Source organism: Prinia subflava, chromosome 3, assembly GCF_021018805.1.
Source record: "Prinia subflava isolate CZ2003 ecotype Zambia chromosome 3, Cam_Psub_1.2, whole genome shotgun sequence".
Taxonomy (NCBI): domain Eukaryota; kingdom Metazoa; phylum Chordata; class Aves; order Passeriformes; family Cisticolidae; genus Prinia; species Prinia subflava.
Genome location: NC_086249.1, coordinates 37,574,415 through 37,601,045, shown reverse-complemented (window position 1 = coordinate 37,601,045; position 26,631 = coordinate 37,574,415). Strand labels below are relative to the sequence as shown.

Here is a 26,631-nt window from a genome sequence, read left to right as displayed (position 1 = left end):
GTTTGACTGAAGTTTTTGGAGAAGACAAGGGTGGGCAGCACAGGCAGGAGCAGCTCCTGCCCTTGCAGGGATGGTAGCCCTTGGAGCCTCCCCTGGGGAGCAAAGCTGCACTCTGAGCTCTGGGGCTTTCCTCTCCAGTGAGTTCAGAGCCCACATTCCACACTGGATAGTGATTGATGAGGTGGTGCGACCTTTCCATGACATGCTGCTCAGCTGGAGATGGAGAGAGTGTCCTGACCACAGGGCCACAGGGCATAGCTGTGTTGCCTTTTGACACGGGGAGGACAAAAGGGAGTTACTGCTGAGAGTGGAAATTATGACAATTCTTCCAGATTTCTGCTGGTATTTGCTGATTGATTCTCTAAATTAAGTCATCTAAAAATGCTCCCTGGCAATGTTCAAGCCATGCTGATGGCCATACTTGAGAGCATGGGTTCCCTGCTAGATGGGAGCTGCCCCAACAGACAAAGGGAGGTTTCCAGTTCCATCTCACCCAGTAGTATTCCCAGTGCTGGTGGTGGGGAGCCATGAAACAGGGAGACTTGTTCTGGTTTGTGTTTCCAGCTCCCTTTCAAGATCAGCAGAGCACATTCCCTGCATTTCTCTGGGTCCTCCAGGAAGGAGCTGACGGGTGGGTGGGCATCCTTCAGCCCCGTTCTCCAGGGAGATGGAGGATGTTGTATCTCCAGATAGCAGCCCCTTTCCCCAAGGAGCTTGTGTGCTCCCAGGCACCTACTAGCATGGCTCCATGTCTTCCGTGAAGAGATGGATCTGCTGAACAGGAAGAGATGGAGCTCCTAATAGTGAAGGAATGAAATGCATTTTTCTAGACCAGAAAACAGGAGGGTCAGAGAGAGCCCTTGAAGACCTGGTCATGTGGAGAAAGGAGCTGAAATGGGCAGAGACTCATGGCCGAACAAAGTAGATGGTACATTGAGATGACAAAAAACTGGGGCTGAGAAGGGCTGAGGAATTCATCCAGCTTTTCCAGACCCAGTGCAGGAGTACCTAACGCCACTGCCCTCCTCTTTCTCCTTAAAAAATTCCAAAGGGTGAGATTGTATTGGACCAATGTGCTCCTTTTGCAGACCTAACTGCCCAGACTCTTAGAAACTATGTTCAGATTTCTGCCCTAAATCCCTGTGCTGCAGTGTATATCCATTATTTGCTGTCTTCTCTACAGCTGACACGAAGGAGACAAGAGAAGCCCCACAGAGACAGACCTGAACTGTCAAAATGCCTGAGGGCAGGAGGGCTCCTCAGCACTAAGCTTGTGCTTCCCAGAAAGTAGGTGAGATCTGAGCTGGTGCCGTGGACCCAAAGTGCAAACAGATGGGGAGTTGCAGTCTGGAGGTGGGAGGAACGCTTGTGACCTGACACCCTAAATCCAGCTGAAGGCCTGGGAGGTCAGAGAAGAGTAACAGTGGCCCAGGGAGTATGAAAATCACAGCTTAGGAGCAAACCATCCCCTTGTGCAGCATTTTGTCTGAACAAGTGTCTTCTCAATTAACTGACATGCAAAATAAGAGATAACAACAACTGGAAGCATGGGCAGGCAACCAAAAGGAGCCTGTAAGCATTGATCATTCACTCTGGGATGAAATCAGAAAGGACAAAGCTCAGCTGGAGCTTAGACTGCTTGGCACAAGAAGAAATGTGAAGAATGGAAGCTACACGTGTCTTAGCAGCAAAAGCAAATGAGGAGAAATTGTGAGTCCGTCAACAAACGTGTGAGCCAACCCACTGACAAGATGACAAGCAAAAAGACCAAAGCATTTAATGCTTTTTTTTGCATACATTTCATTGGCAAGGCTCACTCCCACACCTTACATATCCAGCATGGTTTGAGAAGAAGGGAAGTAACCAATAAGAGGAGGAAGAGATGAAGGTCTGCCTTGAGAAGCTGTAAGCATTGGGATTCAGGTGAGCAGGCAGAATTCACCCGAGGGTGCTGATATGACCTCGTGGCTGCTGTCCATTATCAGAAACTCACAGTGATCAGAAACAGCTCTGACAGCTGGAAATTCTCCTGCAGCATTTTCATGCAGAACCTGAGCAAACATGAATTGGATGAACAAATTGTTAGATGGATTGAAAATCAGCTGGACCAAAAATTAGCTGGACCATTAGGTCAAAGAATAATAGTCAGTGTTGTGATGGGCCATCTGGCAGCCAGTAATGAACACAGGACCCCTGGGAATGACACAGGAGTTGATATTGTTCAATATTTTCATCTGCCACCAGGCTGATGACACAGAGGGCACTTTCAGCACATTTACAGATGGTAATAGATTAGAAGTAATGACAGCCATCTCCATTTGGCAGAGCTGGCAGAGGCAGTCCAGAGGGACCTTGAGAAACTTGGGATGTGTGACAGTAGAAATCCCATGGAGTTTAACAAGAGCAGTGTAAACCCTTTGCTTTGGTGTGGGATGGCATCCTTCTGCCTTCATAACAGCCCTGCAGGAAAGGACCTGGGCTTTGCCATGAGACTTCAGCACAGCTGGAGGGTAGTTACTGCTCCCTTTCTACTCAGTGCCAGTAAATCTGCCCCAGAAGCAGTGTCCAGTTTAGGACCTGCAGTGCAGTAGTTCATTGAGAAACTGGCGAAACTCCACAAGATGGTCAGTGGCCTAGAGCACATGAGCCACAAAGAGATGCTAACGGGCATGGATTTGGGCAGTCTGGCAAAGAGGTGGCTTAGGAGAGGTCTAAAATCAGCCTGAATCTGCATGAAGTGGAATGACAAAGATAATGGAGCCAAACTCTCTCTATTAGTGGCAAGCTGTAGAAAAAAATCCTGATCTTCACTGAGGTGAGCAGGTTTGTCTCTTCAGGGTGGACTGAGTGGACCCCTGTGGTGGAATTCTGCCCTCCTACTCCAGCTGACACTGCCTATCTCTTCTGTGGGTGGCCCCAGCCAGTTCCTTCCAAGCACTGCCCTAGGAACACCTCATTCCTGCAAGTTGTCTCCCAAAAGACAGCACAGATGGGGTGATGCTAGGTCCTGCCCACACAGCCTTTAACAGGACCCTGTTGGGCACTGTTGGGCACTCTAAAATGCCTCTGTGAGCCTCGTGCAAGAAAGCACAAAGCCTGTTTTGCATGCTAAAAATACCATTCTTACGAGCTCAAACTCGGCTCTCAAATAATTTGGGGTATTCTGAACTACAGGGGGAAAGAAAAAAAGGAAAAAATTATTCATTAAGGACCTAAGTATCCCAAAGAGCCCAGAAGAATTCCAGGATTGAATATTATTTCATGCAGACCTTCCTAATCTAGGGGCAATTAGCTTTAGGCAGAGTGGGTATGGAGCAGTCCCCTGGATGTTGGGATTCAGTCTCCAGCTCTCTTGGGGGTGGAAGCATAGACTCAAGCATGGAGACTTTCAGGCAGTTGCCAGGAGGAACTTCCCCAGTGTCTAAGTTAGGTTTGCCAGCTCAGCTCCGTACTGGGAGGATGCTGAAGATTAGAAAGGGCACAAGCAGTGGGAGAAGCCCACTGTGTTGCCTCCAGGTAAACAAGAAGCTTTTATAATTGCCAGTTCCCGTCATATAGCACACAGGCAGGTGCCTGGGTGGTGTGACTGGAAGCAGAACTGACATCTCCTTGCCTCTCCTCTGCTCTGTCCACATGAGGGTGGACCCCTGAAATTCCCAATTTCCTCCTGTGTTTTTTCTTCACTATGCAAGAGGACAATGCAGCCAGCTAGACAGCTCACTGCTCAGGTTAAAATAACTCAGTTCTGCTTCATGTCTTTCTAATATTTTACCAGCTCTATATCTGAATCATTAACACAGACAAACAGATTATGATGCCTCCCAAGCAAGCTTGATCAGAAATCCCTGAAACAATCAAAAGCCTGGGAAAACAATTCATTGCGTTTGATGCATCAGTTCTTGGAATTGCAGCTATATCAGGTAATACATCTTTGTTCACTCGCATTAGGCTAATTGAATGCATATTTATTGTGCACTTCCTTCAGCATCCAGGCAAAATCAAGGAAGCCTGTTTCACTACTGAGATGGTAATTTTGCATATGAAATATGGATGGATTTACATCAGACTATTAATGCTATTCCATTATTCAACACCAGAGCCAAAATTAGGAGTCACCTCAACAACCAGATGCATATTTTATCTTCAAGGTATGAGCCTGAATTAGCACAGACCTCTGCCTCCTGCCAGTGACCCTTAATTCTAAACAGACTCTTCTACAGCAGGATTATTGGCATGAGAGACATGTGAGACTCAGGCTAACTCTTATGTTTGCGTCTTCCTGTTTAAATACTGAAGGGTCACCAGAAGTCATACTCCATCTGCATCCATTTGCTATGTGCTGAAAAAATATGAGCATCCAGGTTTGACATTTTATAAACATTTTTTAATAGCAAATCACTTACTGGTACCTGTTCGAAGGAAATAGAGCCCACCTGCACCTGACTGAGCTCACTGCAGGAACACCAGTGCTTTCCTGAGGCCTTCCTTAAAATAATACAGCATCTTTCCCCCGGCTGTGTGGCTGAGGGATGGGGTGCCCCTGACACAGAGCAGGTGCTGTAGCTCACCTGCACATTCTAACCACAGCCAAAGCCTTGTTGTGCAACAGCCACAAACCAGCCCATTAGAAGGGTTTTCAATAGGCCATATATGAGCAGCACTTGGACAGATGTAAAATTCCCTCTTGACTAATGCTATGTTTTAAGTAGCTTTAATCTGCAGGGACATTGCCACTTGAATGGGACGCTGGTCACCTTGAAGAATGCAATAAACCCAAGCAGAGCTCTCTGGTTTAGCCTCTATATGCTGTCTGAGAGACACAGCATAAGAAAAATGGTAAAAACAATCATAATTTTGATATAAAATCCTCAAATGTTCCTTCTGTCTGTACTGATGGAGTGGTTACTTTATGTTTAAAGCCCAGACCACCTCTTCCCCAGCTCAGTTCAGAGGCTCAAATATGGTGAAGAATGAAAAAATACTGTAAGTCTGGGCTGTGGACCTACGTCCTCATTGCTGGGCACCTCAAGGTGCCCCCACGATGGGAGCATCATGCAGGGTGGTTTCTCCCTGTGGAGGAGCAAAATTGTCTATCTCAGGCATATCCCCTTTCCATGGGCTGTGGTGCATGAGTTACTCAGAAGCTGCTGGGAAGTCTCAGCAGAGGTGAGGGGAGTCTCCCCAGGCAGGGGCAGGACCCAGGGCCAGCTCCTGGGGGCTGGGGACAGCTGTCCTCATCACTGGCCCTGGGCACGCTGGGGTGACAGCCAGGCCTTCTCTTTCTCAGCATCTGAGTGCTGTGAATTTTCAACCAAATGAATTTTCAACCAGTGACTTTTCAACCAAACCAGCCTAATCACATCCATATTTATTGCCTGCTGTTTTGTTACAGGAAGGCAACACCTCCTTATCTGCTTCAGATCCTAAGGTGCTGCCAACACCACGCTGCTGTCGCTATGGTTTCTCCATGATCTCCGCACTCCTCGGGCTCCTGCCAGATCTGTCTTCTAGGATTAAAAGAGACATTTGGACTTCTAACACCAAAAAGAAAGGGTAGCATTGAGAGGTCTGCCTGCTGAGCGTGGTTCGGATCAAACCATCAGCTCTTAAAAGCTCGTGGAAGGGGTCAAGCTCTGAGCCCCAAACAACAGGCACATTTCTTTGCCTGCTCGGGGGTTTGTTTGCAGTAGAAGGAAGTATCAGCTGCAGGACAGGAGTCCGTAATTCACCTCACTGCCCCAGCTGGGGGAGAGTATAGTCCCCTCTTCTCTGAGCAGCTCCCAGAAACAATATTTGTTGATATTGGCTTACCATCCCAAGGGATAAAATTAGTATGAAATGTTTACAAGGACCATTTGAAACCTGAGAAGGGTTTTAGTAATGTGGAAAGAGCCAAATACCTTAGAAGAGAAATATTCCAGCTTTAAGAATTAATTACTGCTTCCTAGTAATGCAGGCTGACAAACAACCTTGTGCAATTTCTCGGGCAGATATATTTTAATGGAAATACTGTGCACAGGTCAAGAGCAAAATATAGTTGCTAACCATGACCCCACAAGCTTGGGTACGTGGGTACCTCTGCCCAAACACTTGCCCAGCAAAGCCCAAAGAACAGAGCTTGGGGCTGAAGCAGCCACCTCTACACAGCAGCTCACACCGTGAGGGTGCCTGGTGAGGATTGCTCCTAGGGCTGGTTATTTTCTGTCACAAAGGAAAAACGTGGATGGCAAACAACCAAGCACATTTTTCAAAACATCAGCTATGACATCTATGAAGCTCTATAATCATTATGCAAAATTCACCATGTAGCTTTTCAGTTGTAAATCAAGTATCATAGGGTATTGAAATGAAAGCTCAATCTCTAGATCCTAATTTTTCTTTTGGTAATGTGGGAAGATAGTGTATAGCTGATTATGCTTCACAGTATACACTGGCATAACAAGTCACAATATACATTTATTATTCTCCCAGTCAAAAGCATCAAGCATTGAAGGTAGTAAGAAAACTTCATGAACCAATTCCCTCAAAACCATTTTCAATAAAAAGTCTTTGCTTTCTCCTTCTTTTTAAGTAAGTGAAATGAGGAGAGTGGAGATGAGGAAGCCTGAGAATCAATAGGGAAATCTGAATTGTCATTAATTACCCCAGATCCAATCTGAGCTGCTGTTTTGTGAGCCATGCTCTACTCATAACAAGGTTTTCAAGGATGTCACTGAAGGTACCTCAGGGACACAGCTCTTTGGAATGTTGCCTACAGTTTGGTGCAGTGACCCAACAACAGCATCACCCTCAAAGACATTGATCCTAGAAGGACAATGGACTTTGGATCCTCACTTCAGGAGAACCCGAAGAGATCCTGCTGCCATATTGATGTGAATCACCAGTGGTCATGTGCCAAGTGCAACTGCCACAACAGGTCACCTTTGCCTAAAGGACTTTATTCTGAAGCTATTCAGACCTTCCATTCACCAAAACCAAATGAAGTCCCACAGAAATAAAATCATTTTACAGGAGATCCATGCATGGGATGCAGATTTTTTTCCAGTCATCCATCCATCCATCCATCCATCCATATCTCAATCACTTTTGCTCTCTGTCTGAAGCTTGAACCCAACTCTTGCCCATGGTGTGAGCATAGTCCTTGTTCACAGTCTGCCTCATCCACAGTCCTTCATACAAACAAACCACAGGATAGAGCATGAACCTGCAGCACTGACCATTTCCTGTGCTGAGAGGCAAGCCCCCATCAAGAGACAGTGAGGAAGCAGCCTGGGTCTAGGTGCTCGAGTGGGGCAGAAAATAAAGGGGACATCCATAAAGCTTTTTAAAGAAAACATCCCTATCCCTGTCTAGAGATGTGCAGCTGCTGAGTTGAAGTGCACAGAACAGGTTGATGGCAGCTGCTATTTTAAAATTCATGAAGCCTTAAAGCATTACTGGATGATTTCAGAGCCTGGAGATAAGTAGACAAAATAGTCCAGCAGGGGGGAGATGCTGATGCAGTAGCAGCCATAGTAGTGTGTGATGCTGCACACATCCCTGCTTCTGAAAACCCACTCATCCGTCTTGTCAGGGAAAATTGCTGTGATTCTGTTTCATAGCGGAGGTGGTGGGAGGAAAGAGGCAGCTGCATATTTTCCTCTGATCGAGGAGAAAGGCCAGGCTATGCACCACTTACCCTCCTGAAGCCACCCTGCCCCCTCTGTGAACGGCTTAGAGACTGGGGATGGCAAATATTCAGTAGGGAAGGAGTAAGTGGCCATGGCCCAGGAGAAACAGGGCTTTGGGGCTGCTCTGCTGGTACTTGAGAGATGCTTTGCCCTCCTTCTCCCAGTGTGCCCCCTCTTTGCTCACTCAGGACTGAAGAAAATGCTGGGGTAAATGGTGCTGGGAGCCAGCAGGTCCTTCCTGTGCTTTACCTGTCAGCTCAGGGTAGAAAACTTCCGGGTGAGACTAGATCTGTGCCAGCCAGGGGAAATTCAGACAAACAGCATAAATGCCTAATTTATGTAGCTCTAAAAAATAGTGCTATCCAGAGTAGCCCAAAGCAGCTGCTTCCTTAAGTAGGGAGGCAGATCAGAGTAGCCCTCCCTCCCTCCCTGCCATCGGCATGCTCTAATCATCCAGATTCGCCATTACACCCCTGAGTGGCTCATCCTGCTCTTGACATGTGGCTGAAGCAGCCCAACAGCATGAGAAGCACAGGAGGTTTTGTGCCTTGACCTGAGCACGGGTGCCAATGTAGCAAGAGCCAACTCTGGCTTTTTCCCATGAGAGAGATGAGGGAAAATGAGTGCATTTATCCTCCTGCTCCTGCCCCTCGAGTGCCCATTGGCACTCTCCCCTTGTACCAGAGTGGGGTCCCAAGCTCCTGCTTTGCCAGGGGCAGTGAGAGGCACCTAAGTCAGTGCCTAATAGGATTTTTCACCTGGCCAGTGAGGACCATGGTGAGATGCAGACTTGTCCAGTACACATTACCTGCCCCTTTGGCATATTTTGTACCATGTGCACTCTGAACAACTTTAGCAACTTGCTTGGTGAAACTCTGTACTGGATACATGAGTAGGAAATCATTTCCAAAAACAAAAGCTGCAGGTTAAAAAAAAACCAACCAAAACTGTACCAGAGTAGTATTTTCTTTTGGAAATAACTTGTTTCCTGCTTCACAAATATCCTACTTGTGACTTTTCAATTCCTCTTCAAATTTCCCCATGGACACATGGTCCATGTAGTGAGTTCAAGTCTGCCAGGGACACGCTCGTTCTCACTGACTCCATCACCCTGCTCCCCTCAAGCCCTGAGTCTTTGGCCTGGCAGAACGACTCTCACAGTGTAGAAATACTTAACATGTTAAATTAACATGTTTACACAGTACTTTGGTTTGTCCAGGCTGTCACCATGCTTTTGACATGAATTAGGCTCCAAGAGTTTTGGACCCAGCTTGCAGTCCCAGTTTCAGTCTGTTCCTGCAGGTCGGGGTATCAGCTGTCCCGTGCCCTTTGGTAGGGCAGCACAGGGCCCTCAGGGAGGAGACACGCAGGAGACATGCCCAAACTGCAGATGTGCACACAGCCCCAGGTGGGGAGAAGTGCTGCTGGCACCCCACAGCCCTGCCCAGTGCTCACACAGGCCTCTGGAGCTTCTGCACAGAGAATCATCTTTAACTTGCTCAGTCACCCTCCCCTCAAGTACCACCATCACGAAGACCCAGATGCAGATAAAGAGTGAAGGTGGCCCGGGAAGCTTCAGGGGAAGGGATCAGAAACAACAGGGACTGCCCACTGCCTGCAAGGCACAGCACCTACCTGCCTTTCCAAACACAAGGAAAGAAGGAGGTGGTCTTTTGACTTAATCTATGTAAAACCTTACTGGACTTGCGCTCGAGTGAGGACAGCGAGTTTCTCCTGTACAGATTAATGCACCTCCACACTTTCTACTCAGCATGGAGTAGTTTTATTTCTTACATACATAATTCAGAGGCATACTGGAAGTGCAAAACCCACATTCCATGCTCAGACATCCAGCAAACAGTTAATAAAACCCATTTCTGGTATGGTTGAGAGTTTATGTGAAGTAAGAGTAAAGTCTGACCTGTTTCCAATAGCTACAAAATTACTCTGGAGAAGAGAAAGGTGTGATTCCTTTTAACTGTAGCTATTTTCTGTCCAGGGAACCTACGCATCAGTCCTTCCTATCACACATCTCCAGAGAAAGCAGCAGCCAACCCACACACTCCTCTGCCGTGGATTGCTCAGCACTTTATTCCACAGCAATCTGTAGGAGAAACTCAACCCTCCTGTTAAATGCTTGGGGCTCAAATGATTCATCTGTAGAACAGATCTCTAAAGCACATCAGAAATTGGAGCTCATTCCTAACAGCCTATCAGCATTCGGGCTATTACAGGTGCAAGCAAAACAGCAGCTTCAAGGGATGAAAGCAGTTCTGTTATAATCAGAATTCTTACAGACATTTTATATTTTCATGTTTAATAGAGCTCTTTTTTTTTGTCTTCTATGAAGTTTTCCACTAAGGGCTTTCCAAGCATTGTATAAAGGCAGGTGATGATTTATATCCTTAACACTCCCATTTTACAAACAGGAATTGGAGGTCTCCAAAGAAAATCATATGAGTAGCTTAATACAGAAAATCTCAGTCCCCCTAAAAAAGAAATGGAATCAAAGCCTCCTGGCAAAAGTCCCCTTTCCAACTACTTCTATTTAGTCACTATGCAGCTGCTTTTCCCCCCCCCCCCAAAATAACCCAATCAGTCGAATGAGAGGACAGCATGAAAATTGCAAGCTTTGACATACTTACTTCTACACTGCTGGCATTAGTACAAAAATAAAGATTTTTATTAACTAGTTTACAAAAATAAATTCTATTGAGTCCCACAGGATCTCATTGGGAGGTTTACTTGACTTTGGAAGATAAAGCCTGTTTGAAACGTCTCTTTAGATCTTGCATGTTGGGAGATTTGGGCCGAGGGATGATGGATGACCGCCTCCTGTCTGTGCTGCCAGCATGCTGTAGTTTGCTGACCTCCTTGCAAAGATACTGGAAGACATCACAGACGCCTTGGGAGTCCTCACTGGTGGAGATTTCCAAGAACAGGCTGCCCAGTTCATCTGCCAGCTGCAGTCCCTCTTTTGCCTGTACTTGCCTGGCATGCAGGAGGTCTGCTTTGTTCCCCACAATAATGATGGGAGTCCTGGCATCAGGGTGCACCTTGCGTATGTGCTGGTAGAGAGGCTGGACTGACTGGAAGCTGCTGTAGTCGGTGATGGAGTAGACCAGCAGGAAGCCCTCTGCCCACTTCACACACCTGGACAGGGAGTCCAGCACCTGCACGCAGTCCTCCTGCACCTGCGGTACAAGGGAGAGCACAGGCTCGGCATTGGGGCAGGAAAGGAGAAAGGCTGTATCACAGCACCATCAAACGGGTCCAAAGGGAAGCCTGAGCTCTGTCTCAGGAGACGAACTCTTGGCATACAGGAAATTTGGGCTCGAAAGTTGAGCCTTTGGGTAACAGAAAAGAACGGATCGATCCAAAATACCTCCGTACCTGGATGCACCCCGGCGTGTCTTGGATCTCTACGGCAACGTGGTCCCCGTCCAGATGGACCAGCCGGGAGTAGAGGTTGCCTGGGGAGGGAGAGCCGTGAGCCGCCGGACGCGGGGCCGCGCCGCGCCCGTCCCCGCCGCCCCGCCGCACTCACCTGTGTTGGGCTCGTAGTCGCCGATGAAGCGCTTGGTCAGGAACCGCACGATCATGGCTGAAACACAGAGCGCCGCGTTAGGCGGGACGGGCGGAGGGCGCCCGGGGGAAGGGGAAGGGCAGCCCCGCACTCACCGCTCTTGCCGACGCCGCGGGCACCCAGCACGGCCAGGCGGACCTGGGCGCCGGGCGGCCCCGGGGGGCACTCGGCGATGGGCGCCAGCAGGAAGGGCTGGGACATGCTCGGCAGGCGCATGGGAGAGGCGGCTCGGCGGCCAGAGGGCTGGCACGGCTCCGCTCGGCTCAGCCGGCAGTGCCCGGAGCCGGCGGCCTCGGCTGCTTTTAAAGGCCCCGACGGCAGCACCGCCCGCGGCACCGCCCCGCTCCCGCTGCACCGCCCCGGGGCTCCCGCGGCACCGCCCCGCTCCTTCTGCACCGCCCGCGGCACCGCCCCGGAGCCCTCCAGCCCCGGCCGGGCCCCTGCAGCCCTCTCCGCGCTTCCCCACCAGGTTGTACTCCTTCCCCTTTCTCCCAGCCTCCCCGCCCCCGGCGGGCACAGGGGACTGAGGGACAGCCTGGGCAGGCCATCAACCTGCGTCCCACGTTTGGGGCAAGCATCCTGCTGGGCATCCCCCCCACCCGAGGTAGACGAGCAGATGGGCAAATGCACCACCCTCCCTGCAGTGAGGGACTCCTGTCTTGAAAGAAAGGAAATTATTATTTTACCTCAGACTATTTTGTTTCCCACACCTGAACATACCCCTCTACAGCCAGTGTTGAAAATCCAGCTTGTGGATCAAGCAACAGCCACCCTGAAACCTAGGTGGCCTTGACTGGGCTCTTTGGGTTTTGAAATAGCGAAGTTTTGGAGAAGAATGGTGCTCCAGCACCGTCTACCCTTAAATGAGCCTCAGACCTGCCAGCAGCTGCGTGGATGTTTCATTCTCCACAAATCACTGCCCTGGCTTCTGCTTCTGCTGTGTGCTGTCTTGCAACTGTGTAAGTGCTTAAATAATCCATTGGGAGGCTGCCGTAATTTTTATCGGAGGATTGCACATGCCAGCAGGACACAACATGGAAGAGGACAGTAGATGGTACTCGAATGGACCGATCTCATGGTGCAGAGGGATGGAGCCACTGTGAGAGCTGCTGGGCCCTGGATGCAGGTTGATGCTTAGAGAGCCCAGCTGACCCTGGGTGCTCACACACAAGATAATACTAATTTACATCAGTTAAAGTAGTACCTGCAAAAAAGCATGGTGGAAAAAGCTCTGCTGATTATTTGTGCTACTCTAGTGCCTAAGAACCCCTATGGGTTTCTTTTAACTTCCATAATGTACTGCCCCTAAAGTTTCTGCTTTACTCCCCATCATGCCAGCGAGCTCTTTTCTTTTAGGAAACAAGATTTCTCTTGTATCACTAAAAGCTTTTGGTTTCCAGAGGTTCCTGCTATTGTCATCTGCTCTGTTGTCAGGGGATGGCTTGTCTATGGCCTCACAGTGCTAGCAGCAGCTATTTTTACACATCTCTTTACAAAAGAGCTATCAGAGTACATTCGGTGTGTTTCTGAAAGAAAGCTACTGAAACAAGTCCGTTCCAGGCAGGTGACTCCCAGGCGCTGAGCTGTGAAAGCAGTATTAAACAGCTGCCCTTCTCAAACCTTGAGGAGCTGCCTCTCCACAGCTGTACAATTCAAGCTGCCTTGCCCGCTGCTGAGGGCACCCACAAAGGGAAAATGGGGGTGGCCAAGAAGAGGGATAACGTTGCCCAAGCCCATGTAGGACACCCTGTGAAGCAATTAATGTCCAGGGTGTGATGGACTATGTCTCCATCAACACCTACCCACGTGCAGAAGGAGCAGCTCAGTAAATTGAAGCAGTTGGGGCCCAGATTAGCCGTCCCCATTGTGCACACTAAGCATCTTGGAATGTGTGGGCCTCAAAGCTATTCCAAGGGGCCTTTCTCCGCTCTGCAGGCCCCACATGGAAGCACCAGGCTGTACTTTTTCACCCATCCCCTGCAGATGGCCTATGGCACATCACTACCCTCTTTCCCACAGCAACTGTGCCAGGTGTGTCATACTGCTGCTTGACATGTCTCCCTATCCCAAGCTTTGGCAATGTTCAACAGCAGTACTCTTAGGGGGAGAGTAGGTGGCTTGCTCCTGTGACAATGGCAGGGAGGACATCCTGCTGGAGCATCTGGAGCTTCTTTTATTTTCCTGGGTTCTGAAGCTGTATGGGTGCTGCTGGTGGGAGCAGTGTTCCTACTCCGTGCAGCCTCTGCACTGACAACGGCTCCTCCTCCCCCTTCCCAGTCCTTTCTGCCTTTTCACTGACCTTTCCTGCCCTACACTGCCTACACAGTGCTCAGGAAACCTCAAATCCTGGTGTTGCCAATATGCTGAAAAAGATGGAAGCCAACAGCTCAGAAGGCAGCTTCCTTGCTGCTGCTCTAGGAGACAACAGATCTTGCCAGGACTTTTGGCAGGGAAGCAGCGGTAAAGGTTTGTGGCTGTTAAGGAGCCTCAGAACAGGACTGCAGAGAACTGGTTAAAGCTTATGGCTTTGGTGTGTAAAACTCTTTCCAGGGCAAGCCAAAACTGGTCACTCCAAACCCTGTAAGGAGCATGCTTCATGTTTCAGCTCAGGATGAGGCAGTTCTTCACCTTTTCCCAATTCACAGATCTCCCTCTTTCGTCAGGATTGTGCAAAAACAGGGCAGCCAAACACACAGGAAGCAAACTCCAGCAGCAGGTACCGAGATCTGCTAAGTGTCTGGGCTGTGTTTCTGCAAATTCCAGATGAGCACGAAATCCCACACTGTACCGAGTGCAACGAAGAGACAGGTTACACCTTAGTTTATTTGTCTTGTTTCCAAACATTAAAAACAACAACAAAAAAAGAAGTTATTTTCTTCCTGTACCAGCTTCAATTGCAGTAATTTCTGGGAAGCCTGATGAAGGAAAGCCTTCCCTCCCTCTTCCTAGCCCACACAGGGTTTCCAAACATGCATTTACAACCAACCACCACTGGCATAGCGACCTTACACATTTTCTAAATCAACTGGAAAGTGTTGCAATGCAGCATCTCTGGGAGCACAGCTCTTAAACAAGACCACTGTAATGCTGTCCAGTCTTCTTGCTCCAAATTGCTGGATATAAGTTCAAAGGTTTAGAACTATGCCCCACTTATGATGCTAATCATTTCATCATGCTGCTACAGCTAATCCGCTGTGATTTTGACAGATGAGTACAAACCAAACACAGAATCAAAATAGCTTAGACATGCATGCATGAGAAGCAAATTTAAAATGCCATCACTGAAGTTTGTATCCAATAGCCTCCCATTAATCCTACAAGGCCTAGTGGAAAATGATGCTTATCTTGGAAGGCAAATACCAATTTTAAATGGCTGTGGAAACGGACAGGCCAAAGATACTGATACACAAATCTTGTTGCTTCAAGAAAAGCCCCTTGACCCTTGACCATAAAAGCCGAGTGCCTAAGGTACAACAGGGAGGACTTCAGGACACAGTGGTGCACTCCATGTCCCACACCTCTGCTGTCAGAACACGGCAATACTGTCATGGAGCAGCCTGCTACGGGGCAAGCTCTTCCAAGTCACTTCCAAACTCGCTCCATCTATCCAGCCTGTAGCATCTTCTGAGATGGGAGCTTGGAGAACCTCAAACATGGCAATCTGCTCACTGGAACTTGGAAACTCCAGCACCTAAAGCCCATTGCCCTAAATACCAGCCCAAGCCAGACTCTGAATCCAAGGTTCGAAACCTACATTCCATGAGAATGGGAACACCCACGACTGAGTTAGGTAAAAAGCATCTCTCTGTTGCTTTCTCCCACACTTACAAGCTGCCGTGCAATTCACTGTTCTGAGTCTTTCAACAATCAACACTTACAAACAGCCTGAGGTCACTTTCTTCTCTAGTACTTTTCTCTCTACACGTGGCCATCAGTTTTCCATCACTTACTGAAGGCAGCTGAGCAAAGCCTGATGTGGCACTCCAAGGTTCACTATTATTTACCCGTAACTACACAACAATGAAGCCTGAGATTGTGCGTTTTCAAGGCTAGCCAAGCAGGCTCCCTTCAACAGTCTCTAGCAAGGTTCATGCAGTGTCAGACAAAGCTCCCTAAACCAGCACTGGTTAGTAAACAGCTGAAGATCTTCCATTTAAGAAATGCACAGGTAGCATGGGGCTTTTGTGAGGTATCAGTCAATCTAGGGTGAGAGGAATTCATTGCCACATTCAGCAGGCATGTAATAAACATACAACATGCAAGCGTTTGGCTATGCCAGCCAATTAAAATGTTAAAAATCAAAATAAAAAGGCTGGCAGTTTTGCAATTAAACCCTTGCTTCCAAACTACTGTTTTGTACAAATGTTTATTGGCACGGGGTTGCTGTAAACATCATTCTGCATGTTCAATGGTGGAAGACCAAAATCTGCCTACAGACATTTCCCTAGAGGTTGTTCTCAAAAATGGTTTTGACAACTCCCTGGTATTCATGAGGCCCCTTAGCCAAAACCTTGCATCAATGGAATCTGAAGCCCCTTATCTCTTTTCCTATAAAAATAAAACCAAGCCTTCAAGTAGAACTGGGCAGTTCTTGATACAAGTTCTTAGTTTGCTGGTGAAATATTCCATGTCCCCTCGTAATAGCTCATGATCATTACTAAGCACTACCAAATCTCAGTGTTCCTAGCATTTATCATCTATATAAATGATGAAACTTGTCAGCAAAAGCTGCAGATGATTTAAATGACTAAGCATCATGGTAAATGCAAGCTAAATAAATAAACTTCAGTAAAAGAAGGCTTCTAAAGCATCTGTTCAAACAAAAAAGCCCCAAACCCAACTCAATGAATCAGCCACAATCCCATACACTTGTCCAAAACCGTATCTTTATTTTTTAAACATACATTATGCCATGAATTCATAAGGAATTGGCTCCAGCAGCTCTGGATCCTTGCCATTAGTTCTCACAAAGTGTGCTTCTCTTGGTGGAGCAGGCTGTAAACAGAAAAATAAACAAAAACTCGTGGCACTATAGCTCAAAAGCAACTTTTCATAAAATAACATTTTGTCAACCATTTAGTGCATTATTATACAAACATTACCGTAATTTTATCATTCCTAGTCTCATGAATTTGATTCAAGGAGTAGCAGTAAGAAAATGATCTGCCAGAAAGCGTGCCTGACTCTTGCTGCTGAATTAAAAACCCTATGCTTTACTCTCTGCAGCTCACTAACCCACTGCACATGGAGTGATGTACTCTGCAGTTGCAGAAGCAATAGCCATTACCTCCTCTCTGAAGTCTGCTTTTAATTCTTTCCTTCAAGGGTTACAACAGAACCTGTTGCAACTAAAAATTTAACTTAACCAAAGACTCTAGTGTCCCTAAAACCATCCAGAGCTGCTGCTGCAGACTAGCAATAGCACAGGAAGCACCCAACCCTCTGTTCAGAGCTACAACCACGACTGTCATCGGGCACAGAGCATTTCTGCCCAGGCACCAAACATCCCGGATGCCGATGCACTGCATGAGGCCACTGCTCCAAGAAATAAGTCAGCTCCTGCAGAAGGACTGTGACCTCAACAAAAACATTACCTGACGTTTCAGCTGAACCCAAATGCCTTTTTCTTTTGCTTCTTTCTTCTTCCTTTCATTTTCCTTCACACGCTGCAGAAAGCTGTCTCTGCTCTTGGAATGTTTAATGTGCTCTATGCGCACATTAATTCTCTTGGCCAGAATCTTGCCCCTAAGAAAGGGAGTCAGTTTTTAATCTTCACTTGAAAAAGGTCACTTTAAATCAAGATTTACAGCCCTTACAGAAGTAGCTCCATATGTTCAGTTACAGGTCATTTTTCTTTAAAGGGCAATACCTCAAAACACAGCTGCAGATGCACATCAGGTAAAACTTACACATAACTAAAAGCTTACTATTATATAACAATGTAATGTGTAACAATGCTGACATTTTCAAATTAAAATTCTGGAGAATACATAATTCTAGCCTCTTAACATATGAACAAGTAATTTTATTACCCATGCACAGCAGTCCAGCTCCGGGAACCAAAAAACCAACTTGTGTTTTTTGACCAACCTGTACAAAATTCAGCTGGATACAGCTACAGACTAGTACTTAAGAAAGGCTTCAATACCAGCACACTAGCTGAGAAGCCCTGCAAGGTAATGTGACTTTAGGTGCTGCTAAGAAAAACAAAAACTGTTTCCTCTGACAGGATCCAAGTCAAATGAGCACCATTTGCCTGGGTTATAAAAAGGAAATATACTTTACCCACCTTGAATGACCAATCAAGACAAGAACTGTCTAACTGGTAAAGTGAAAGGAGGGTGCCATTACAATTCAACTTTCTCAAATACCAAGTTTCAATACACAGAATTTCATTACTTACTTAACCTGCTTGTTAACAATAATGCCCACGGCGTGCTGGGTAACATTATACACCCTTCCAGTCTTGCCATGGTAACACTTGTGGGGCATGCCTTTTTGAACAGTACCCATACCCTGTTAAGAAGCAAAAAGAAAAGGGAAAAAAAAAAGTGGGGGGGAAAGTTGTATCAAGGATCTTTCTTTCAGAAGTAATTTAAAGTATACATTTCAAATTATTTGAGACTTTAAAGTATTCCCATTTTATCTCAAAGTTGGAATTTATAACCAGTTTTGCATCTGAGGACTACCAAATTTTGCTATGTCAGGTCTGGTAGCTTTCAGTGTCGGTGAAATGATGGATCACTTTGCCTACAGAAAGAGCAAGCAATCACAAGAGACATTCATCATCAAGCTCCAGCGCGTGAGGAAGCATCAATTCTGAACAATACATTCTCCAAGTCAAACAACAAACCAGCAAATTAAACACCATCTTCCACCTGACTGTTACAAGAACGTGGCATTCCAAATGAAACCAAAGGATTCAGCCACGTAGGAATCCCTGATGAAAGGCTTTCACATTCACTACAACTCAGCTGCGAAAGTACAGCTGCCTTTAAAAGACAACTTCTAAAAAACACCAAGTGACGGGAAATGCTGCTTCACTTTCCCCCTTTATTAATATATATAATGCATCCTTACATTTACATCTTGATTTCTAGTTTTAATATAGCTTTTTAGTCACATAACTATGAACTGCCCCACCATGAATCATGGTTCCTAACACAACACCTAGAGTAATGGCTGAGGTTCTTATGAAACTCAAACATTGGCTATGGCACACTTCACTCCCGTTTTCCACCTGAACACACTGTAACAAAGCACAGCCAATTTATGTATCTACAAAACTCCCCCCACACCAGCACATGACACTGAAGTGCTGCCAGTGGTCCCGCAGCACTGTCATTGCAGTGCTGCTCTCAGAGTGAGCAGCGGGCACTTGTGCTGACACACGTGACCCAAGAAACAAAGGAGCCCACCCCAAGGAACTGGAGACTGCCCAGGACCACACTGCTTCAGCTGTTAGTACCTTGATATCAACTATGTCACCCTTCTTGTAGATCCGCATGTAAGTAGCCAGAGGGACAACTCCTGTTAAGAGATACAAATTTGGATACTTAGGAAGCCTGGAACTTCACACATGCATAAAAAAGGAAGGGGGTCACAGATTATGCATTTAATACAATTTTCCTAAATACCTCAAAAATCAAACCACGTGTTTTTTTAAGCAGTAATTACATATTTCACACACTTCAAACTTCAAAAATACTCTGCCAAAGAAAATTTAGATTTCTTGAATTGAAGAGACACGAAACTATTTAATATATCAATTAAATACAACTGTTTATTGATCAGAGGAAAAAAACTTGTATGATTAAAGAAAGTCCTGAAATATTTTCCTCACCTTCAAATTAATTTTCAAGCACTGACAGAATTAGCACCGTGGCGGCTACTGTCAAGCAATCAGAATACCAATGCATCTGCAGTAAGAGCTCAGAGCTCTGTGTACAGCTCTACAGTTTGTAGCCCAAGTTGTCAGGAATCCTTTGGCACAAGCCCTTGTCCCACAGTCTGTCCCCAGGGACTGCAGCTGCCCATCAGGGCAGCAGCTGGATGCAGTGTTGGTACCTGAAGGGATACTCACCATGCTTGCGGAAGGGCCTTGAGAACATGTAACGCGTCCCCCTCCTCTTTCCCTTTGTGTTCGTCATCTTGGCCGATTACTGTAAAAATGAAGGCAAATTATTCAGAACTACTGGTTACTCACCACAAAGTTCATGGAATTTTCAGATATTTCAGATTAATGGAGTCTTCAAGCCTATTCAGAGTGACACTGCTTTAGTTGAAGCAATGGTATTCACTTAGGCATCCAAAGAAATCGGAGCTTATAGGACCACAGGTTAACTCAGGTTAGAATAGATGCCAGCAAGGTACTGAGTTTAACTCCTGCTTACAGCAAGGTCTACTGTGAGATCAAACCAGGCTGCTCAAGAGCTCTCTCCAGTCACGTCTTGAAACCCTTCAAGGTTCAAAGAATATTCAGCAATTAGAAAGGGACCCACAAGGACTACCAAGACCAACTCTTGGCTCTGTGCAGAATACCTGGAGAGTCACAGCATGTACCTGAGAGCACTGTTCAGAAGAGATTACTGAACTTTCAGGCTGGTGCTACGACCACTTACCCAGGGAGCTCATCCCAGTGCCCAAACACGCTTTGGATGAAGAACCCTTATTCCCGATATGCAAACTAAACCTTCCCTAACTCATCTTCATTCCACTTCCTCGGATCCTGTCTCTGGTCACCACGAAGATCAGTGCCTGCCCCTTCACTTCCACTCGTGCAGAAGCTGTAGCAATGAGGTCTCCCAAGAGACTTCAGCTGCTCCTTGTATCACTTTCCCTCCAGACCCTACTGCACAGCATTCCCAGGCAGCATGTTTGGAGGCCTGGCTGTTGCCATTAACATTATTCCCATTATATCCAGTCTGAACTCCTCCTGACTTCACCTAGTTCCATGATCGTCCCACATGTCCTTGCCAGGCACCAGGATACATCCTCGCTGTGAGAAGTGCCCCCATGACACCTCTGCCCCGCTCCCTAGGCCCCTCCCTACAAGGCATCCATAAGGCAGGATCACCACCACAACATTTATCGGCCGCTATTGTGTCTGTCACAAGGCTCACATGCTCCGCAGGCCTACGGGGCCATCCCGGGGATGTCCGCCCCGAGATGCCACCCCTGTGCCGCTTTTCCTGCCCCGACATCCCGCCGGCAGCCGCGGGGTGACCGGGCCCGCCGCCACGTGCTGCAGCGCTGCCGCTCCGCTCCGGCGCCGCCCGGGCCTCGGCGGCCCCTTCCTCCCTCCCTCCCTCAGCACCCTCGCTCCTGCCCGGCACGGCCACCCGCACCCCGCCCGGCACGGCCACCCGCACCCCGCGGCCTCCTCGCTCCCTCGCTCCCCGCCCCAAGAAGGCCGTGGTGCTCCCAGAAGGGCCGGCGGCCCCCCGCCCGCCCCTGCCGGCAGCACGACCCCTCTGGCCGCGTCCCTCCTCCGTGCCCCCGTGTCCCCGTCCCCCCGTGTCCCCACGGCGTCCCTCGGCGCGGCGGCGGGCCGCGGGCGCTCACCGTGCGTGCGCTCAAAATGGCGCCCCGGCTCCAAAGGAAGGGGGCGGTGCCGCGCCCGCCCTTAACAGCGGGGCCTTGGCGGGGCTGCCCGCGCGGCGCCTGGCGGGACGGGAACGGCCGGAGGGGCAGCGGCCCCCGGGGTGCTGATCCCGAAAAACAGCAGAGACACCACTCTGACCCTACGGCTGAAGCAGGGACAAGCGCCGGGGGGTTCACGGCTGGGCGTGTGTTTTCATGGCAACGGGCAGAAAGTGATGCCCAGGAAGTTCCAGGTGAACATGGGGAAGAACTTGTTTCCTGGGCGGGTACCGCGCGCTGCAGCAGCGTGTCCGGAGAGGTTGTGGAGTGTCCCTCACCGGAGATACTCAGGAGCTGTCTGGACGCAATCCTCTGCCTTGTGCTGCGGCATGGCGCCGCCTGGGCAGGGAGTTTGTTCCAGATGTGCCGCGGTGGTCCCTTCCAGCCTCACCCATTCCGTGACCGTCTGAGGTGCGGCTGGGAGCGGGGCTGTCGGGGAACCGGGAGGACGAGCGAGGTGTCTGTCAGCGACCTCGAGCAGCGAGTCCTGCGGTGAGCAGCTGGCCTGCCATCCATAAGGAGTCAAGTCCGGAAATGTAAATCATAAGCAGCCAGCAGGGTGTTTTACGACATAAGAGTAATACATCGACATTTAAATGTGACTGACACACAGCTGCTGGCGCTGCTGTGTGTCGGTCACGGCTGCCCGAGCGGAGATCCCGGATTCCCGGGCGGGGAAGCGGGGTGGGAGAAGCATGCCAACAACCAGAGGCGAAGAGGCTGCGCAGGTTTGGGGTTTCTTAGTATTGTAATGAGGTTTCTTCATATTATGATGCCATAATATCCCATTTGTGTGGCAGAGATTTCCACCAGATAAATAAATCCCGGATTCTCCACAAAGAGCCCTTCCAGTGCCACAGGTTGCACGGCCTGCGAGAGGGAATGGGGAGCAGGTTCCCGAGCTGGCAGTGACTCATTGTGTTTGTGCATCGCCGGTATCGGAGCAGACAGGAATCCCCATGGGAAGCTGATGGCAGTGGGTCAAGTGAGGGCCTCCTTCCCCCAGGCTAAATATGCAGGGACGCTTCAAAACTTGTCTCAGGGAGGAGTTGCCCTACTGCAGAAATTTTTGGTTTGAATGAACGAAGCACTTAATTAGTGCTTTAAGTAAATTTAGGGGAGGAATGCTTACTTAAAGTGGGGTATAAAAACATACTTGATCCTCTGACTAACTTCATAGTTCCACTAATGTTGCCTTGTAAAACTCAAGCCCTTTCAATCATCGCTTTAAAGCAAGTTTATTATTTACGGATCGCAAGAATGGATAATGGAGGATTAAATACACTGTGAGGTTCTGCCTGCAGAGCTGCCTGGCAGGACGTGTTCTGACGGGCCCTGTTCCCACATGAAATCTTTTGGAGTAAAGCGTTATAGTTAGAAAAATGTCCCTGTATTTCATCCCTTTACCATGAAAAATCCAGAAATTACAGCAACAGAATTTCTCTATGCAGAGAAAAATCTATATAATTTAGTATGCATTTAGCCTAGGTACCATGAAACTTTTCCAAGCATGAAGATCATTACAAGCCTGAACAGCTCTGAGGTGAGAAAGTGCATTGGCAACAGATTTCCAGGAGGATATCAAACAAAGTAAAGAAAGGAAGCCAAATCCTAAAAGGAATTATTGAATGAAGGAAGCTAGGAATTTGCACTGAGTGAGCTGAATGCCTTAATCATATCAGTGATTTACATCAATAATCAATTTGGAGGACAAATCTCCACATCGACATGGAAGGAATGGGGAAGAAATACCATGTGTTGAAACCCATGTCCACATACAGAACACATATGGAAACACATGGAAAGTGTCATTCATAAGGGAGCAGTAGTTGGGAACTTACTTGAACTCTGCTCTGTTTGTAGCCAAGTAACACATTCAGAATTCTGCATATTTTTTCTTGAATAAATCGCATGACAAGTTGGTTCAAATTTTCTGTAATGTTTTTATTCATAAATTTACCTTGATTAGCACATTCCCAGGATCCTTCTTTAGCTCCACATTTCAAGGAAACAGTCATGTTTCACAGTTTGTCTCCCTTGAATCATTCCCTAGGCATGCTGGGTCTGATCCATCCTATCTACCAGCATTTGATACATGGTTTCCCAAAACTGAGGCCTGATGAGCAGTTAAAGACTGCAAAGCCTTTGCATGTTGCTCACAAAAAGATTTCCTAATAATGGCTGTCTCCAGCAGATAAAGGTGCACAAATTGTGGGGTGAGTTCTGGTCTGGAAAGTGGAGCTAGCAGCCAAGCAGATGTGGGGGAGACCTGCAGCTCTACATTCCAGACTGCATGTGCTCTGCCTACTGCCCTGCCCTGCACTCTCAAAAACCCAGCCTAAACTGCTTTTCTGTGATCAAACTGCAGTTGTAGGGTCCAGACTCCAATTTCTCCTAGGCTGTAGGCAAGCACCACATCTGGGGCTGCTCCAGAAACACCAGGTACTCAAGATGGGTGAACACAAGTAGCAACGCACAGCTTAACACAAAGATCCAGAACACCATGAAGGTCCCAGACTGGCACTCCACCCACTGATCTCAAAAATCTTTCAACATTCACTTTGCCTGGCTTGGAGGTAGAGCAAGACAGGGAAAACAGCTTCAGTGAGAGCCAATTCAAAAGTTGCTGGGGAAGGGAGCTTGAAAAGAAGGGCTCATTAGAAGTCAGAGGAGTGGAGAGTAGATAAACATCACTTTGTTTTTCGGAGTGGAAAGTACCATGCCAAACCCCAACCATTTGCAGTTCCCAAGCTCCCACAGTCAGGATCCTGGTATCTTCTCGTAGAGCCCTATTTTGCTTCTGACATTTCTCTGCAGCATCTGTGGAGATGATGGCTTTCTGTAAAGAATAAATGTGCTGTGATGATTCTGCACATGGAGTTGCCAGCAATCCTTCACTGAAATTTTAATGCACAGTGGGATCTGGCTTGCTCCTATGCTTAGCGGACCAAGTGATAGACACAGAGATCCTGAGTGTTACATTTCATTTGTGTTGGGTTATTCAGCAGGTGTGTGGAAGGAATTTAAATTAATGAGAGTTTGTAAAGGGCTTTGAGGTGAAAAATGAAAAGTATTCCCCTTCACTAGGGTGTAGGTTTCCTGTGTTTCACAAAATGCATTCATTGCATGAAAAGAAAAAAGATAGCTGATTAGGACTGAAGTAAAATTTCAACAGAAATAACTGAGAATAGGTGTTAAAGAGGATTAAAATCTACAGTTCCTTTTGTGATAACATTGCAAAACCAAGATCCTAAATTGAAAATCAAGATTGTGAAGTTAATTGGTTACCTCATCCACAGAAATGCAGCATCTATACTGTGCTTTTGATGGAAAAGTTACTGACCAAAGTAATCTGTGTCACCTCCTCAGCTGACCCAGTTATTCCATTGTTCACTCTTCCCAAAAGGATCATGTTATATGGCACCTCAGACTCATGCTTCTGTCCCCTTTTATGGTCTCTTCAGCTCCCCCGTGATTCTAGCCCTGACAACCAACCTTTTTATTTCTGTAGTTAGTTCATCTCTTTGTCCACAAAACCCCTTCTGTAAGTACAAGCTTGAGCCTAGTTCCTTGGGAGTTAAAATCAATCAAATTAGTGTCTAATCAACAATCCCCTTCCAAAAATGACAGTGCAGACAAACTTCTTTGAAGGACTCACTGTGGAATAGCAGAAGTGCCAGTACAGGTGGCTGTACTGAGCTGCACTGCCAGTCAGGCATATCATGGGGAAAGGAACGAGAAAAACTACAGCCTGCCTTTGAGAGAAATGAAAAGGCAAAAACTCTATGGACCAGGAATTGTGATGGGGCTCAGCATGTCACACATGGGTGGAAGTTTTCATTACACTTGTGGTATTTGCAAATTTGTTGCCAATCCAAAGTGTTCCTTGATACAGATGGATTTACACCAGAGTGAAACAAATGGCCTTTTTTCCATCATTATCTGGATTGCAACATGAAATCTGAAATACTGAACAAGTTCTGTCATTTGGCTGCTAATTTGATTAACATGGCCTTCTACCCATACAGAAATCATTAGGAACTTCCAAGGAAGCTGCTTTGTAACTCTGACCATTTTCTTACTGGTGCCAAATAATATAAGATGTTTATTCAACTTCAGATTTATCAGACTTCATTTCAAATGCAATTAAGGACCCTTTCTTTCCTTACTAACAGAGCAACTTCTCAGTCAACAGGATTTACTATTCAATGTATCCATCATTCAGTGTTTTCTTAAACTTCTTGTGCTACCACATTTTTGCTTCTCTGTAACCTCTCCTGGGTCCAAACCAGTTACCCAGGAACAAGCAACGCCTTATGTTATCACCATCAGCTTCACTGTACATTTACTTATTTTGGCTAAAGGTGATTAGCCACTCCTACACTGATACAGCTGATAATTACAGATAATTCTGCTCCTTTATCATGGAGGAACTCAGCTGCTGCCAGTAGCAAATCTGCATAATGTGGGGATTTTTGTGGGGATTTTCTTTTGATAATGTATGGAATATAAGTATAGAATTAATATTCAAATGTATTTTTAAAAATCTGATCTTTCTCAATCCAACCTTGAGCCTTTTGCTAGCCCTCTTGGGAGTTACTAACTACAGTTTAAGAACTGGCTTAATGATTAGAATGCTATTTTCTCTTCCTTTGTTTATGTCTGATCTTACGCGTATTTCTAGCTGGAAGAACAATGCTTGCCCTTTTTCTGTAATTATTTGCACAGAATATCTCCTTTAGACCTTCATTTTACCAAATTAAACATTCCATGCTCTTGAAGCCTCCACACACTTAGCAGGCTCTGTGCGTTTGCTCCCATTCCCACACACCTCTTTTGATTTTCAGTGATCCAATTTATACACAACAGCAGCTGTTAACTTGCTTACTGTGCACCCATTACTTCTGAGATACTTTCTGCTGTTACTGAGGATGATCACAATCATCAACAGAAGGTCTGATGGATGTAACAGCACAAAGAAAAAACGTGGGTGGAATCATTCTCTAGTCTATAAATACTCTATGGCATTCTATTAGCAAATTGGCTTCTGAAGTAGCCATTTGCATTTCTCGTTAATTGTTCTGATCATGGCTATTAACGTAATTGTTTTTAATTACTTATGAAATGGTGAAGAAACCTGATGGAAGGAAGGGGCTACATAAAATATTGCTAGTTTCATTTCAGGTAAAGGAATGTTTTCTACTTAGTGATAGCTGAACTCCAGTAAGCACAAATTTAAATTTCTCTTCCAACTATGCCAGATTAAAAATGTTTTTCTGTGTAAATGGCTAAAGAGAAAGTGGAATGTTTACGATTTTAATAGTGCTACAAAATGCTCTTTTTAATAATGCATGAAGTAACTAGAGTTACTGCAAATTCATTGTAACAATCTTTCGGTAAACATGATTGTCTTGACTCTTGATTTAAATATCTTCTGGATGCCAAAAGAAATTTCTTTCCTGCTTGCTTAGTATCTTCTTGAGAGAAAAGGAAGGAAGGATCACATCCAGAAACAACAGGAGTAAAAAGTGCACTATTATCTGCATTAGAGCACTTCATGTGTTTACAATTCCACTTATGTATTCTTTCCTAGGTGCTTTAGCAGAGTCTGGATCTGTGGTGAAAAAATTTGGTGAGTGATTTGCTTTCTGCCTCTTTTCCAAAGTGGGAAATAGTCTGTAGCTTCTGCAGGCTTACCCATACCAGTATCTTAAATGATGAACCTGAGACAGA

General features: G+C 46.7%; 2 protein-coding genes and 2 non-coding genes across 4 annotated transcripts; all 4 read right to left on the bottom strand.

The window, feature by feature from the left end:
* Positions 1-10,246: 10,246 nt before the first annotated feature.
* RASL11A (RAS like family 11 member A) lies at positions 10,247-11,566 on the bottom strand. The gene is made up of 4 exons (XM_063393519.1): positions 11,352-11,566; positions 11,218-11,274; positions 11,064-11,143; positions 10,247-10,864 (listed from the first exon to the last, which is right to left on the bottom strand). Exons 1-4 carry the CDS (start codon positions 11,470-11,472, stop codon positions 10,412-10,414), a joined length of 711 nt encoding a protein of 236 aa, XP_063249589.1. The 5' UTR covers positions 11,473-11,566; the 3' UTR covers positions 10,247-10,411.
* Positions 11,567-16,120: 4,554 nt separating this feature from the next.
* RPL21 (ribosomal protein L21) lies at positions 16,121-20,899 on the bottom strand. Its single transcript, XM_063394715.1, has 6 exons — positions 20,821-20,899; positions 19,340-19,418; positions 18,725-18,786; positions 17,660-17,772; positions 16,851-17,001; positions 16,121-16,251 (listed from the first exon to the last, which is right to left on the bottom strand). The coding sequence occupies exons 2-6, from the start codon at positions 19,404-19,406 to the stop codon at positions 16,162-16,164; spliced, it is 483 nt and encodes a 160-aa protein (XP_063250785.1). The 5' UTR covers positions 19,407-19,418; positions 20,821-20,899; the 3' UTR covers positions 16,121-16,161.
* Positions 17,468-17,600, bottom strand: LOC134549237 (small nucleolar RNA SNORA27). Its single transcript, XR_010080041.1, has one exon. It is a non-coding gene; the product is annotated as a small nucleolar RNA SNORA27 (small nucleolar RNA).
* LOC134549246 (small nucleolar RNA SNORD102) lies at positions 17,971-18,051 on the bottom strand. The gene has a single exon (XR_010080050.1). It is a non-coding gene; the product is annotated as a small nucleolar RNA SNORD102 (small nucleolar RNA).
* Positions 20,900-26,631: the final 5,732 nt, after the last annotated feature.